Source organism: Geotrypetes seraphini, chromosome 5, assembly GCF_902459505.1.
Source record: "Geotrypetes seraphini chromosome 5, aGeoSer1.1, whole genome shotgun sequence".
In the NCBI taxonomy this organism is placed as follows: domain Eukaryota; kingdom Metazoa; phylum Chordata; class Amphibia; order Gymnophiona; family Dermophiidae; genus Geotrypetes; species Geotrypetes seraphini.
In genome coordinates this window covers 120,609,009-120,625,826 of record NC_047088.1, presented here as the reverse complement: position 1 = coordinate 120,625,826, position 16,818 = coordinate 120,609,009, and the positions used below count along the sequence as shown (strand labels likewise).

Sequence of the window (16,818 nt, the reverse complement as noted above, 5' to 3'; positions counted from 1 at the left end):
AATGTTAGGAAATTCTACTTTACGGAGAGGGTGGTGGATGCCTGGAATGCGCTCCCGAGAGAGGTGGTGGAGAGTAAAACTGTGACTGAGTTCAAAGAAGCGTGGGATGAACACAGAAGATTTAGAATCAGAAAATAATATTAAAGATTGAACTAGGCCAGTTATTGGGCAGACTTGTACAGTCTGCGCCTATGTATGGCCGTTTGGAGGAGGATGGGCAGGGGAGGGCTTCAATGGCTGGGAGGGTGTAGATGGGCTGGAGTAAGTCTTAACAGAGAATTCGGCAGTTGGAACCCAAGCACAGTACCGGGTAAAGCTTTGGATTCTCGCCCAGAAATAGCTAAGAAGAAAAAAAAAAAAATTTAAATTGAATCAGGTTGGGCAGACTGGATGGACCATTCGGGTCTTTATCTGCCGTCATCTACTATGTTACTATATAGGAGGACTGCATCATCTGCTACCTGAGCTGGGATAATGAAGCGAGAACCTCCTGGTACTCAAACTGTGCTCTAGAGTACAAATAGGGCATGAACTTTTGCAGGACAGACAGGAAAAATTCAAAATAGGTGAAGTGGAAGTTATAATTTAGAACTCTGGAGGTCATCATGGAGTTCTGATAAATTCTCCTGCCACACCTGTCCATGGTTTTGCCCTCCCTGCCAGGTGAAAACACGTGCTGTGAGTGTGGAGCAAGGCCCGCACGATTTCGGAAGATGTTGAGGCCCGAGACACTGAAAACAGCGTCGATGAGGGTCCGTGAGCGAAATCGCACGCTGGTACTTGGTACACTTTTTGAAACCGGTAATAGGCCGGGACATAGGCCGGAAAAGCTCCGCCGCAAGATCGAAGCCGCGAGGCTGCGGCCATGTGGCCTGCCCAGTCAAACGGATGAAAGAAATTAAAAAAAAAAAAACCAAAAAAACAAAGCATGACGAAAAGCAACGTTTCTGAGTAAAAGAACCCAATACCGCGGACTTTAAGAAGGCGCAAGTGAACTAACTTCACGCAGAGAGTCGAAGACAGACTTCTCGGCTCCGCGGAAAAGTAAGAACTGAGGAGATGCGCCCTACGCTGGGTGAGAAGGCACTCGCAAATGCACGGTGCGGGCGACTCGAAACTTTGAGTTTCTTCAAGCAAGACTGCTTGTGAGGAGTCCGCATCGAGGCTCCGTTGGATCACGTCACCCATTAGTGAGAATACCTGCCTGCTTGTCCTGGGATAAGTGAAGGTATGAACTGAGGACCAGGTGGCAGCTTTACAGAGTTCGTCAACAGGAGTAGATCTGAGGAAAGCTACAGAAGCTGCCATAGCTCTAACTCTATGGGATGTGACATGGCTCTCCAGTGTCAGTCCGGTCTGAGCATAACAGAACGAGATGCAGGCAGCTAGCCAGTTTGGAAATCGTTCTCTTGGAAACAGGATGCCCCAATTTGTTTGGATCAAAAGAGATGAAAAGTTGGGGAGAAGTTCTGTGAGGCTTTGTGCGATCAAGGTAATAAGCCAAAGCTCGTTTACAGTCCAAAGTATACAAGGCTACTTCTCCAGCATGAGAATGAGGCCGAGGAAAAAATACAGGTGAGCCAATCGACTGATTGAGATGAAAGTCAGAGACGACTTTTGGAAGAAACTTTGGATGGAAAACTGTGAAAGGTGGATCCGCTACTAGTGCTTGTAACTCACTGACCCTCCTGGCAGAGGTGAGAGCAATAAAAAAAACTACTTTCCAGGTAAGAAATTTGAAATGAGCTGAAGCCATTGGTTCAAATGGCGGTTTCATCAGACTGGAAAGAGCCACATCAAGGTCCCAGATAACAGGTAGAGGCTTGAGAGGTGGTTTCACATTGAAAAGCCCCTTCATGATTCAGGAGACCAAAGGATGAGCAGTAAGAGGTACTGGTGCATGATAAGCAGTAATAGCACTGAAATGGACTCTAATGGATGTCGACTTAAGTCCCGAGTCAGACAGAGAAAGTAGATAATCCAACACCAATTCCACTGTCAAGGAAGTTGGATCATGATGATGAAGAAGACACCAGGAAGAAAACAGAGTCCACTTTTGTACATTGCTGTGTGGCAGGTTTCCTAGAGGCACCAATAATCTGACGGACAGGCTAAGAGAGGAGAATTTGAGAAGAACTTAGCCCGAGAGAAACCAAGCTGTCCGGTGTAGAGACTGTAGGTTGGGATGTAGAAGCGATTCCTGATTCTGAGTAAGCAGAATAGGAAATACTGGAAGGAGTATGGTTTCCCTGAACTGAGTTGAAGTAGAAGGGAGAACCAATTGTCACCGTGGAGCAATAAGAATCATGGTGGCTGCTTCTCTCTTGAGCTTCAACAGAGAGGAAGTGGAGGGAAGGAATATAGAAACCAACCCTTCCAATCCAGAAGAAAAGCATCCGCTGCCAGACGGAGAGGAGAGTAAAGTCTGGAGCAAAACTGGGGCAACTGGCGATTGTGAGGGGCTGCAAACAAGTCCACCTGTTGAGCAAATACAGACTGGAGAGTTGCAGAGTCAAGAGTCCATTCGTGAGGTTGAAGAATTCTGCTGAGGTTGTCTGGTAGGGAATTGTTCTCTCCTTGAATGTAGACAGCCTTCAAGAACAGATTGCGAGATGTCACCCAAGAACAAATTTTTGGGGCCTCCAGACACAACAGGAGAGAGCCCGTGCCTCCTTGCTTGTTGATATAGTACATTGCTACTTGATTGTCCATGCAAAGGAGGAGGACTTGAGGGCAGATAAGATGTTGAACGCCTTGAGAGCATAAAACATCGCTCTGAGTTCCAGGAAATTGATATGGAATTTTCGCTCCCTGGCAGTCCAAAGACCCTGAGTCTGCAGATCGTCCATGTGTGCCCCCATGCATAAGGAGACGCGTCTGTCGTGATGATTTTGTGATGAGGAGGGAAGTGAAAAAGGAGATCTCTGGAAAGATTGGATGAGGTCAACCACCATTGAAACGACTGCAGAAGAGACGATATCACAGATATGTGTTGTGAAAGACGATCCATCGCCTGAGACCACTGAGAAGCCAGAGACCACTGAGGAGTGCGCAGATAGAGTCTTGCCAATGGGGTGACATGGACAGTGGCCGTGTGGCCTGGCAGAGATGATTTGGAGAGGAAGCAATTGCTGACAGAGGCAGATGAGAGTCTGAAGACAATGTGGTGGAGGGAACGCTCTCATGAGAGTGGTGTCCAGGATTGCCCCAATGAACTGAAGACGCAGAGTCGGAATGACATGCGATTTGGGGAAGTTGACTTCGAATCCCAGAATCTGAAGAAAAGAAATGGTCTGACATGTTGCTTGGACCACTTCCTGGGATGAAACAGTCTTGATCAGTCAGTCGTCTAGGTAAGGAAAGACTTGAAGGCCATGTGAACAGAGAGATGCGGCCACTACAATCAGGCACTTCGTGAATACTTTGGGAGAAGATGCCAGGCCAAGGGGAGTACCCTATATTGGTAATGCCAATGACTGATTTGAAACCTGAGGTACTTCCTGGAAGCCAGATGAATAGAAACATAGAAACATAGAAAGATGACGGCAGAAAAGGGCTATAGCCCATCAAGTCTGCCCACTCTACTGTCCCACCCCATTAAGTCAGAGTGCTGCTCAACCCACGTAGAGATCCCACGTGGATGTCCCATTTATTCTTAAAGTCGAGCAAGCTAGTGGCCTTGATCACCTGCACCGGTAGTTTGTTCCAGTGATCCACCACCCTTTCTGTAAAGAAATACTTCCTGGTGTCACCACCAAATCTCCCTCCTCTGAGTTTGAGCGGGTGCCCCCTTGTGACTGAAGGTCCCTTAGGAAAGAATATGTCGTTTTCCACCTCGACACGACCTGTGACGTACTTAAATATCTCAATCATGTCACCCCTCTCCCTGCTCTCCTCTAGAGAGTAGAGCTGTAACTTGCCCAGTCTTTCCTCATATGAGAGACCCTTGAGTCCGGAGACCATCCTAGTGGCCCTTCGCTGGACCGACTCAACTCGAAGTACATCTTTACGGTAATGTGGCCTCCAGAATTGCACAAAGTACTCCAGATGAGGTCTCACCATGGTTCTGTACAGTGGCATTATGACTTCAGGTTTACGTCTGACGAAGCTTCTATTGATACATCCCATCATCCGCCTTGCCTTGGATGAGGCCTTCTCTACTTGTTTGGCAGCCTTCATGTCTGCACTGATGATTACTCCCAAGTCCCGTTCTTCTGAGGTCGTAGATAGTGTTTCTCCATTCAAGGTGTATGTTCTGCATGGATTTCTGCTGCCGAGATGCATCACCTTACACTTCTTTGCGTTGAAGCCCAGCTGCCATGTTGAGGACCAGTTTTCCAACTTGATCAGATCCTGCGCCAAACCATCCGTGAGATCGCTTTCACCTACTATATTACACAGTTTGGCATCGTCGGCAAACAGCGCTCGGGTCAAGTCCCTTATGAATATGTTAAAAAGGGATGGTCCTAGGACTGAGCCCTGTGGCACTCCACTAGTCACCTCCGATGTCTTAGAGAGGGTGCCATTGACCACCACCCTCTGAAGTCTTCCACTCAGCCAATCATTGACCCATGCCGTTAGTTTCTCACCTAACCCCATCGATTTCATCTTGTTTAATAGTCTACGGTGTGGGACACTGTCAAACGCTTTACTGAAATCCAAGTACACTATGTCCAGAGACTCTCCCGAGTCTAGCTTTCCTGTCACCCAGTCAAAGAAGCTGATAACAGCTAAGCACATATGCTAAGTACACTCACTTATTAAAGCTTTAAATAATTTTAAAGAAAAAAATATATATATATATAAAAATGGTTATGAGCGGCCAATGATGAAGTGCCATATAATTCTCTCCGCAGTCAAGAGATAGTACAGCGGTGGAGTGGTGGGGCTGAGGCATACTCATATTCTATTGAAAACAATTGAATTATAATATATGCCGGTTTCTGGTTATTATTACATGAATTACTGATATCTGATCCCGGTACACCAGTACACTACTATAGCCATTGTTTTGGAGGCTAACAGTGAATAATTAGATTTTTTTGAATCATACTCCAGAGGGATAGAAAGAATCTGACATTTCCCTCAAAAATTTGGAGAAAGAGGTCTGTTCTGGGTTAGGAACAGGCTCTTGAGAGGAAGGATCTTCATCAAAAGAAGCCTCATCGTCTGTCAAAAGAGGCTTTTCAAGAGTCTTCCCAGAGATCAGAGTCCCTCACCGGTGATAAACGACCTCAAGAACCCGGTGTCGAGGGCTCAATATGCCTTGTCTTCCACACCGATTTCCACGATCTGACCGACATCGCGTCAGGGGAGGTATGGGCAGAAGAACGATGTCGAGCTGGCTCAGACATCAAACCCTGAACCGGCGGAATTATGCTGAGGCGGTACAACCATAGACACCGGTTCTGCAAAACTCAGTGCCTACAAGACAGGCTCAGACTGCACCGGAGTTGTAAGGATCGGTGTTGGCAACCAAGAATCAGAGCAACCGGTGCCACAAGGGTCGATACCGCTAACAAAGGCTCAGACTGGACCGGCACCGGAGGAGCCGGTGTCGCCAAGACAGGGAGTAAGAGTTGTAACTGCTCCTGTAATTGGACTTGCATTATTGATGCAATTTTGTCCTCAAGCGATTGCACCGGTACTGCTTGCTTTTTCACCGGTATCTTTGGTGCCGCTCTGCACTCTGAAGATGAGGAGGCCGATGAAGAGACACTCACCTGAATGGGAGCCGAGCGTTTCTTAGGACGCCTCGAGGTCTGTAGGACTTGGCTCACTGCTGAAGTGACCTGACGGCCCGAAGGGGTGGGGGAAGGCTTCTTAGCTGGCTTACCCACTGGCTACGACACCGAGGTTGATTCCTGCAATGTCGAATTATGTGACACCGACTTCGGTGTGGATACCGACGTCGGAACCGGTGTTGAATCTCCCTCCATACTGGACCCAAACAATAACTGCTGTTGAATTTGATGATTCTTGAAGGTCCTCTTCTGAAGGGAAGAACAACGGGTGCAAGAATGAGCCCTGTGGGCTGGACCCAAACACTGGAGGCACCAACGATGGAGGTCCGTGAGGGAAATAGGACGAGCACACTGTCCACACTTTTTGAAACCAGATTGTGAACGGGACATGAATGGAAACACGGCCTCTGCTAAATCGAAGGTCGAGGCCTGAATTGTGGCCTGCCGGGCCATGGTAAAACACATAAAACGACCAGATTTTTTTTTTTTTTTTTTTTTTTTTTACAAAATAGTAAAAGAAAACGAAAAACGACAAGGAAGTCAGAAAAATGTTGCATGAGCGGGAAGGCAGCGAAAAAAATTAAACAGCCATTGAAATGTGACTTCTTAGCTCCGCAGAAACTAAGAAATTGAGGGACTGAGCGCCTACGTCGGGTGGGAAGGCATTAGCGCATGCATGGTGCGGGATAGCCAGAACTTTCTAAGTTCTTAGAGTGCAAGTTTCAAGTTTATTAGAGGACTTGATAAATCGCTTAATCGGATATTCTAAGCGATGTACATTTAAAATTTACAATATAAAAAACAAAAAACAATAACAATGTAATACATTACAATACATAGTAACATAGTAGATGACGGCAGATAAAGACCCGAATGGTCCATCCAGTCTGCCCAATCTGATTCAATTTAAATTATTATTATTATTTTTTCTTCTTAGCTATTTCTGGGCGAGAATCCAAAGCTTTACCCGGTACTGTGCTTGGGTTCCAACACATACAATACATACAATTTTAAATAATGGCTAAAATACTCTAAATTTAACATTGTTAAACATAAGGAAAAGAGGGATGAAATACAATTTTAAAGTAAAGAAGAAACATTGAGGGAAAATACAAAAGGGATATAGTTAAAACAGGTCTAACCAAATAAATATAATTCATGAAGTATAAAATTATGTTGAAAAGGCATCTTTAAAAAGTGTCCGTAACGGGGCTCCGTCAGTGCCGTCACCCATCAGTGAGAATATGCTGCCTGCTTGTCCTGGGATAAAATATAATATGCCAGTCATTTATCAATCAGTTAGAGAAAAATATATTCCTTTTTAAAAAAGGTCAAAATAACCTCACTTTTACTATGTTTAACTTTAGCTTCTTGTCCCTGTCAACTTGACATTGTGCTGTTCAGGGTCAAACCTGAAAGTCAGCCTGACTGACGCTTCAAGACCTATCCATAGAACATTAGCCTGCATTTTGGGCTTAGTTTACATGTTTTAGGACTAATGCTCATGAGCAAGGAAAGGAATCAAACAGTGTGCCTCAATAGAATTTATACCTCCTTGGAAATCACTAAGAAATCACAAAGTAATTTATGACACAGGAAGGTACTGGAAAAGAGAATTCAGGTATACACACACACTTATAAAAGGATATACACAAATACCAACCCACCCCTCCCTCAGCCACTCACTCACATCATATTATTAGAACAGGAAGACACTGACTATTTTATTGTGCTACAACCCCCACTGCCTCTGAGAAGTGGATTGGAAACCAAAGAAAAAAAAGGAGCCAAGAGCAAAACTAAAGGCAAACATTACAGTCCCTTCTTTCTACCAATATCAGAAATTCTTCAGTCTTGAGGCAAATGCACAAGATTTTTTCTATCCTAATCGTAAGTACATGATTTAGGCAGAGCAGGTTTATCTACAGCCATATTACTACATGTCTTTATATACCTGGAAAATTGATCTCTGTCTTGGGCACCTCTCCATCCACCACCCCCTCTGTGAAGACAAAAGAGCAAAGTGAATTTTCCAGTATATTGAACATACAAAAAAGCAATGTTACTTACCGTAACAGTTGTTATCCAGGGACAGCAGGCAGCTATTCTCACTAGTGGGTGATGTCATCCGACAGAGCCCCGATACGGACATCTTGCAAGCATGTCTTGCTTGAAGAAACTAAGAAGTTTCGAGATGCCCCGCACCGCACATGCGCCAGTGCCCTTCCGCCCGATGCTCCGGGCGTGTCTCCTCAGTTCAGGCAGCTAGCAGAGAAGCCAACCCAGGGGAAGTGGGTGGGACGTGAGAATAGCTGCCTGCTGTCCCTGGATAACAACTGTTACGGTAAGTAACATTGCTTTATCCCAGGACAAGCAGGCAGGTATTCTCACTAGTGGGTGACCTCCAAGCTAACCTCAATGGGATGGAGGGAGAGTTGGCAACTTAGGAGAACAAATTTTGTAACACAGTTTGGCCAAACTGTCCATCCCGTCTGGAGAAAGTATCCAGACAATAATGAGGTGAATGTATGAACCGAGGACCAAGTGGCAGCCTTACAAATCTCCTCAATCGGTGTCGATCTGAGGAAGGCTACAGAGGCTGCCATTGCTCTGACCCTATGGGCCGTGACCTTACAGGGAAGAGGTAATCCAGCCTGGGCATAGCAGAAAGAGATACAAGCCGCCATCCAATTGGAGATGGTGCGCTTCGATACAGGTCGTCCCAACTTGTTCGGATCAAAGGAGACGAAAAGTTGAGCAGTTCTGTGTGGTTTGGTGCGATCCAAGTAGAAAGCCAAAGCACGTTTACAGTCTAGAGTGTGTAGAGCTGATTCTCCAGGATGAGAATGAGGCTTCGGAAAAAACACTGGAAGCACAATGGATTGGTTAAGATGAAATTCAGAGACCACTTTAGGCAGGAATTTCGGATGAGTGCGGAGGACCACCTTGTCATGATGGAATACTGTGAAAGGTGGGTCCGCCACCAAGGCCTGAAGCTCACTGACCCTGCGAGCAGATGTGAGGGCCACCAGAAAAACCACTTTCCAAGTGAGAAACTTTCGGGGAGCCTTGCTCAGAGGCTCAAAAGGAGGTTTCATAAGCTGAGAAAGGACAACATTTAGATCCCAAACCACTGGAGGCGGTTTGAGAGGAGGATTAACATGAAAGTTTCAAGTTTCAAGTTTATTAGGATTTTATATACCGCCTATCAAGGTTATCTAAGTGGTTTTTACAATCAGGTACTCAAGCATTTTCCCTATCTGTCCCGGTGGGCTCACAATCTATCTAACGTCCTTTCATAAATCTGGAAACCACAGGATGAGAAGAGAGAGGTTTCCCTTGTAGAGGCTGATGGAAAGCCGCAATAGCACTCAGGTGGACTCGTATAGATGTTGACTTGAGACCAGACTGAGACAGGTGTAGAAGATAGTCCAATACAGAGGAAAGAGAGGCTCGTTGAGGCTCCTTAGAATTGGAAACACATCAAGAAGAAAATCTAGACCACTTCTGGGAGTAGCATTGACGAGTAGCAGGCTTCCTAGAAGCTTCCAAGACCTCCCTCACCGCCTGGGAAAACTGGTGAGGGGTTACGTTGAGAGGAACCAAGCTATCAGGTGGAGAGACTGCAGGTTGGGATGAAGCAGTGAACCTTGATGTTGAGTAAGCAGTGAAGGAAACACTGGAAGAAGGACCGGCTCCCTGCTGCTGAGTTGAAGTAGAAGGGAGAACCAAGGTTGTCTGGGCCACCGAGGAGCAATCAGAATCATGGTGGCATGGTCCGATCTCAACTTGACCAGAGTCTTTTGAATGAGAGGAAATGGGGGGAACGCATACAGGAAGCGATTCCCCCAATCCAATAGAAAGGCATCTGCCTCGAGACGATGAGGAGTGTAGATCCTGGAGCAAAAAAGAGGCAGTTTGAAGTTGTGGGGAGCCGCAAAGAGGTCTATCTGAGGCGTTCCCCACTGAGCAAAGATCTGATGAAGGGACCTGGAATGGAGGGTCCATTCGTGAGGCTGGAGAAGCCGACTCAGCTTGTCCGCCAAGACATTGTCCTTCCCCTGAATGTAGACAGCTTTGAGGAAGGTGTTGTGGCGAACCGCCCAATCCCAAACTCTGAGAGCTTCCTGGCAGAGGGAGGCCGAGCCCGTGCCCCCTTGCTTGTTGACATAATACATGGCGACCTGATTGTCGGTGCGAATGAGGACCACCATATCGTGCAGCAGATGTTGAAAAGTTTGAAGAGCATTGAAGATGGCTCTGAGCTCCAGAAGATTGATTTGATGGAGTCGGTCCGCACAGGTCCAGAATCCCTGAGTGCGGAGCCCATCCAGATGCGCTCCCCAGGCATAGGTCGAGGAATCGGTTGTGAGAACCTTCTGGTGGGGAGGAGAATGAAACAGCAAACCTCTGGATAGATTCGAAGAGGTCATCCACCAGAGCAGAGACTGCCGAAGAGCAGGAGTGACTGTGATGTGTCGAGACAATGGATCCGACACCTGAGTCCACTGAGATGCCAGGGTGCACTGAGGAATCCTGAGGTGGAGTCTGGCAAACGGTGTCACATGAACTGTAGAGGCCATGTGGCCCAGGAGGACCATCATGTGTCTCGCCGAGATGGTCTGGCGAGAAGACACAGACTGGCAGAGATGAAGAAGAGCATCCATGCGCTGAAAAGGAAGGAATGCTCTGAGACGAATGGTATCCAGGACAGCCCCGATGAAGGGCAGAGACTGGGTCGGCTGTAGATGAGACTTGGGGAAGTTGATCTCGAATCCCAAACTCTGCAGGAACAGAACCGTGGACAGGGTCGCCGAGAGGACCCCCGAGGCCGAGGGAGCCTTGACCAGCCAGTCGTCGAGGTAGGGGAATACCTGAAGACCCTGGTTCCTGAGTGCTGCGGCCACCACCACCAGACACTTCGTGAAGACTCTGGGAGACGAAGACAGGCCGAATGGAAGCACTCGGTACTGCAGATGGAGATGTCCCACCCGAAATCTGAGGAACTTGCGAGAGGCCGGATGAATTGGGATATGAGTGTAGGCCTCCTTGAGATCCAGAGAGCATAACCAGTCGTTCTGCTCGAGGAGGGGGTAGAGAGAAGCAAGTGTCAGCATGCGAAACCTCTCTTTGACAAGGAATTTGTTGAGGATCCTGAGGTCCAGCATGGGTCACAGGTCGCCCGTCTTCTTCGGGACAAGGAAGTACCGGGAGTAAAATCCCTGGTTCAGTTGGTCCGTAGGAACCGGCTCTACGGCACGAAGCCGTAGCAAAGCCTGAGCCTCCTGAAGAAGAAGGGCGGTCTGAGTCAAGTTGGAAGGATACTCTCTTGGAGGGTGGTCCGGAGGGACCCGATGGAAATGAAGAGAGTATCCCTCCCTGATGATAGTAAGGACCCAGAGGTCGGTTATTATGGCCTCCCAGCGATGATAAAAATGATGGAGGCGCCCTCCGATGGGAAAAACAAGGGGAGGCAGAACGAGGTTGGTTATGCCCTCGACGAGACAGTCAAAAAGGCTGTGTGGTCTTAGGGACAGCAGGCGACTGAGACTTAGGCTGACCCTTCTGGGGAAGCTGACGCTTCGCCGGTTGTCTCGCAGGAGGAGTTTGCCTCGGCTGATAACGCCTCTGATAAATCAACGGTGGACGAGAAGGTCGAGACTGCTGAGGCTTGGGCTTCGGCCGAAGGATAGATTGGAAGGACTTTTCGTGGTCAGACAACTTCTTCGTGACAGTCTCGATGGATTCGTCAAAAAGATCCGCTCCAGCACACGGGACGTTCGCCAGGCGGTCCTGAAGATTCGGGTCCATATCAATGGTCCGCAACCAGGCCAACCGGCGCATCGCCACCGAGCAAGCCGCCGCTCGGGCTGAGAGCTCGAACGCATCATAGGCAGATTGCATCAACTGAAGTCGGAGTTGGGACAACGAAGCAACCACTTCCTCAAACTCAAACCTAGCCTGGGACTCGATGTATGGAGTGAACTTTCGAAGCACAGGTAGAAAAAATTCCAAGTAGGTTGCAAAGTGGAAGTTGTAATTCAGGACTCTAGACGCCATCATCGAATTCTGATAGATGCGTCGCCCAAACTTATCCATGGTTCTGCCCTCGCGGCCCGGAGGTACGGAAGCATAGACCTGGCCAGGATGAGACCGCTTGAGCGAGGATTCGACCAGGAGGGACTGGTGCGAAAGCTAAGGACCCTCGAAGCCTTTATGATGTACCGTGCGGTACCGCGAATCCAATTTGCCAGGGACCGCAGGGATAGAGTAAGGAGACTCGAAGCAGCGCATGAAGGTCTGGTCGAGGAGCTTGTGCAGGGGAAGCCGCAAGGACTCCGCCGGAGGCCGAGGCAAGTGCATGGTATCGAGATACTCCTTGGAATATCGAGACCCCGCATCTAGAGTAATGTCCAAGTCATCCGCCATCTGCCTGAGGAACGATGAAAAGGACAGTTGGTCCGCTGTCGCCGGCCCGCGAGACGGACTAGAAGAAGACGAAGCCTCAGGCTCCAAAGAGGCCTGTGAGCAACAGGACGAGTAGAAAACTTCGGGGTCGTCGAACTCCGGGCCCGGAGGAGGAGACCCAGTCGAAGCAGCATACCCCAACCGAGGCAATTTCTTCTGAGGCGAGACGGTTGAGTGTCGAGAGGAATGCTTAGAAGAATGCCTGGACCGATGCCCCTCTCGATGCCTGGAAGGGGATCGAGTCCTTCTGTGCGAGACTGGGTCAGACGCTTCCAAGGAGCAAATCGGACTCGATGCCATCGATCACAAAGGTGGAAGAGTTGGTGCTTCTCTGGACGTCGCCCAGGCTTGATAGGGAGTTCGGAAGAACTCGTCCTGCTTCCTGCTATGCCCCGGACTGGATGGACCTGAAGGTGGACGCCACACTGAATCATGGGGCGGAGTAATCGGTTCCAAGGGAGGCAGGTCACTAAACGAGGGTTTCCTCGAGGGAATGGGCTCCAAAGGAGGCATATCACTAAGAGAAGCCCTCCTCGAGGGAATCGTTTCCAAAGGAGGCATAGCACTATCGGAGGACCTCCTCAAGGACCCGGACACCACTCGCCGCTCCTCCTCGCTGAGCAACGAGGTCGTGCGGCGAGGAGGAGGAGGAGGGGGCGGTCCGCCCCTCGAAGCCGAAGCTGGGAGGTCACCCTGGATGGTGGCAATCAGACGAGGCCCCATGGTTTGCATGAGCTCGACGAACTGAGCCTCCAGAATGGACCGCAGCGAAGCCGATATGGAGGGATCCGCACCAAAAGGGGGCCCTTCCGCAAGGTCTCCGCGCTCCTTAGGTGCAGTGTGCTTCTGCTTGCCAGCTTTCGGCACCTTGAGCACCACTGGTGGAACTGTAGGGGTCGATACCTGCTCCGAGGAAACGGAGGAAGGCACCGGCGCCGAAGCCTGGGCCGAAACCGGGGTGAATGATGCCGGTTTCAGGAGGCCCGAAGCAGCTGGGGAGGCAGCGGGCTTCGCTGAAGGATTCAAAGCCCCCGTCGATGTCGAAGCTGCAGGATTTGACGAAGCTTCCATCTTGAACATGGACTCCCAGAGCAGACAGCAGCGCTTAAACGCTCTCGCCGTCAGAGTGGAGCAAGGCCGGCACGATTTCGGGAAGTGATCCGGTCCCAGACACTGTAAGCAGCGTCGATGAGGGTCCGTGAGCGAAATCGCGCGCTGGCACTTGCTACACTTTTTGAAACCGGTAATCGGCCGGGATATAGGCCGGAAAAGCTCCGCCGCAAGGTCGAAGGCGCGGGGCCTCAGCAACGCAGCCGACCCGGAGTCGGAAGGAAAAATTTTTTTTTTTTTTTTTTTGAAAAAAGAAATCAAAGAAAGAAATAAACGCACAGGAGAGCCCAAAAGAACTCAACACGCGGCAAAAAGAAGGCAAAAAAGATATTCAATGGGCGCAAATTGAAGATAGACTTCTCAGCTCCGCGGAAGAAAAAGAACTGAGGAGACACGCCCGGAGCATCGGGTGGGAGGGCACTGGCGCATGCGCGGTGCGGGCATCTCGAAACTTCTGAGTTTCTTCAAGCAAGACATGCTTGCAAGATGTCCGTATCGGGGCTCTGTCGGATGACATCACCCACTAGTGAGAATACCTGCCTGCTTGTCCTGGGATAAAGGGCATATATGAATTAAAGGGTAAAAGTTAGTTGCAGAGCCCATGTTTACATAGAAAAACAAAACAAAATTAGCAAAGTTAAAATGTCAAAGCAGTTTGAATGTGCACATGAAAGGTTTTCAAATGAAATAAATTCCAGATTCAAGTGTTTTGAAAATTTATTATAAAGAAAATTATATAAATTGACTAATCATCAAAGCCTCTGAACAGTTTTTCACATTTTATGTTGGTATAGCAAACTTGCATGCATTTACAGGCTTATACTCAGACCACAGAAGATCGCTGGCCATCTACAGTCTGCAGTGATGCCAGAAATTCAATGCCAATGGCATTGAATTTCCAGTCTATTTTTGGCCAGGTGAGGCATAGCCACCTATGCCAATATTGAGCAGCTAAGTTTTAAAGGCCAAATATATACCACCCTTTTAGATGGTTGTCTTTGTCCACTGTGCTGCTGAATATTGGCGGTGACTGGCTATGTGGCACAACATAGCTGGTCACCTGCTAATCCGAAGTCTGCAATATTCTGCATGAGATAGCCAGCTATTCCCTGCTGAGTACTGGCAGGTAGCTGGCTATGTGCTATTTAGATAGTTGGGTACTATATCCAGCTGTCTATATAAGACTGAATCAGGCCCTTAGGATATTTCTCCATTCAGCATACCATGCTTTGCACTTCATGGAAAGGAGAAATTAAGACTTACTGGATCATTTTCTTTCAATTAGCACTTCCACACTATTACAGAACTTGTGGGATAGTTGTGTCCATCGACCAGCAGGTAGAGAGAGAAAACACTGAACTGAATCCATTATATCTATTAATCAGCTCAGTTTCTCAGTATTTATGTAAAAACGTAGAAACAAGCAAACAGGTAGAACTTCAACAACAAATTACAACATGATACATGCCTCACTCATCTCCTCCCCCTTCTCGGGCCTTCCCTGGAGAGATAGGGAACTATATTGTACCTACCTGCTCACCTCAAGCCGGACAACGATGCGAATTGCCTCATATTCCTAGATACACAAGTGAGCTGCTGGAATAGTGTGAAATGCTAATGGAAAGAAAATTATCAGGTAAGTCAATGTCTCCTTCCATAGAGCAGCCTCACACTATTCCAAAACCTGTGGGATGTTCAAAAGCAATCTCTAACCAGAATGGCACCCTGGGCCTGCCAACCGCAAAACTGATGCTCTAAATCCTGCTTCAGTACACGCTGCCATATCCGCCCAGTAGTGTTTCACAAAGTAATGCAGCAACGTCCATACCAACACCCTACAGATTTCCATTGGGGACGTCAATGCCAATTCTGTCCAGGACACTGCTGCTTGCTATGTGGAATGTGCCGTCAAAACCTGTGGTGGCTGCTTGCCCTTTAGTAAGCTGAAAGGATGACCTCCTTTAACTGCCTCGTGATCATGGCTTTTAATGCCATTTCCCCTCATTCTGCTTTCCAAAGAGTACAAAAAGATGATCTGATTGCCGAACATAATTTGTGACCCCCAAGTACCTAAGGAGTACACGGCAGGTATGCTTTGCTGCATCTCCAGGATAACAAGCAACGTCTTCCTCCCTGTGGAAGGAGGGGTGGCCCACAGACTGATTCACATGATACAGTGAGATGACTTTCGGGAAAAAGGATGGATCTGTCTAATCAATACCGCTCTCCCCTTGCATGACAGTACTTGAAGCTCAGAAATCCGCAGTGCAGACACCACCACAACCAAAAAACACCACTTAAATCTTTGATAGTTGTCCCCTTCAGAGGCTCAAATGGAGCTTCTTGTAATGCCCTCAGAACCAGGTTCAAGTCCCAATCCAGACAGTGTGTGAAAGGGGGAGGGGAAGAGGGGTAAAGCCGATACACTCCCCTCAGAAAGCATACCACATCTGGGTGGAATGCCAAGGAGCCATACTGCAGTCTTCCTCTATAGAAGGCCAACACTGCCACAATTAAAGAACCCGATACCAGGCCACTTTTGACGCTGGCCTACAGAAAATCCAAGATATGGAAAATTGAAGCCAAAAAGGACACCATCTCATGCTGCTCACACCAGCTGTCAAATATGCACCAAACTCGTGCACACAAGGATGAATTTGAACGCTTCTGAGCTTGAAGCAAGATTGCAACCACCAACTGAGTAACCCTTGCATCAACCATGGAGTGGGCTAGGCTCCAAGACCAAAGGGGAACAGATTCTTCATAAACACTGGACATTGTCAAAGTAGACCCTGACCCTATGAGAGTCTTAGCAGCTTCCCATACAGAAGTCTCACCGGTCTGCATACCATAGTTTCTGCAGCCAATCCAGAGCCACCAGATGGTGCACAATTCTCTTCACTATGCACCCTATTATTTGTCAAGAAGGAAAAACAGATCAACTTCCAAACCAACCACTTCAGAAGCAGAGCATCGAGGCTCAAAGAGCCCAATTCCTTCAATCAGCTGACAAGCGAGACACCTTAGCATTTTTATTGAAAGTCATCAAATCCATCCTTGGGAGACCCCAACACCTTAATATCCAAGGACAACTCTCATCCTCCCGGATCCATGGAGTTCTTGCTGAGAAAGTCGGCCTCTACATTGAGAGCTCCCGCAATATGGGTTGCCGACAAGCAGGAGATGTTTCTCTGCCCAGTGCTAACCCAACTGGCCTCCTTCGCCAGCTATTTGCAGCAGGACCCTTTTTGCTTGTTTATATATGCCACCATTGTTGCAATGTCAGGTGTACCTGCTGCAACCAACACTTCAAACTTGGTCATGCTGAGCTAGTTAAAGGCAGCCAGACCACATAATCCTGCGAAGCTGGGGACCACCAGCTCAACAAGACCTGCAAATATGTACTTGAGCTCAGGACACCACTACTACTGCCATTCTACCCTAGGACCTGCACATAGTTCCATACCTTCAGCCAGGTTCAACTGAACAGAATTTG

The 16,818-nt window shown here is 48.2% G+C and overlaps 1 protein-coding gene across 3 annotated transcripts in view; it reads right to left on the bottom strand.

Moving 5' to 3' along the window:
- TRA2B (transformer 2 beta homolog) overlaps window positions 1-16,818 on the bottom strand; it is a 360,067-nt gene that overhangs the window by 33,512 nt on the left and 309,737 nt on the right. For all 3 annotated transcript variants that reach the window (XM_033947301.1, XM_033947302.1, XM_033947303.1), the window contains one exon: window positions 7,699-7,746. In XM_033947301.1, the coding sequence (XP_033803192.1) occupies window positions 7,699-7,746 (48 nt within the window). The remainder of the gene's footprint in view (window positions 1-7,698; window positions 7,747-16,818) is intronic.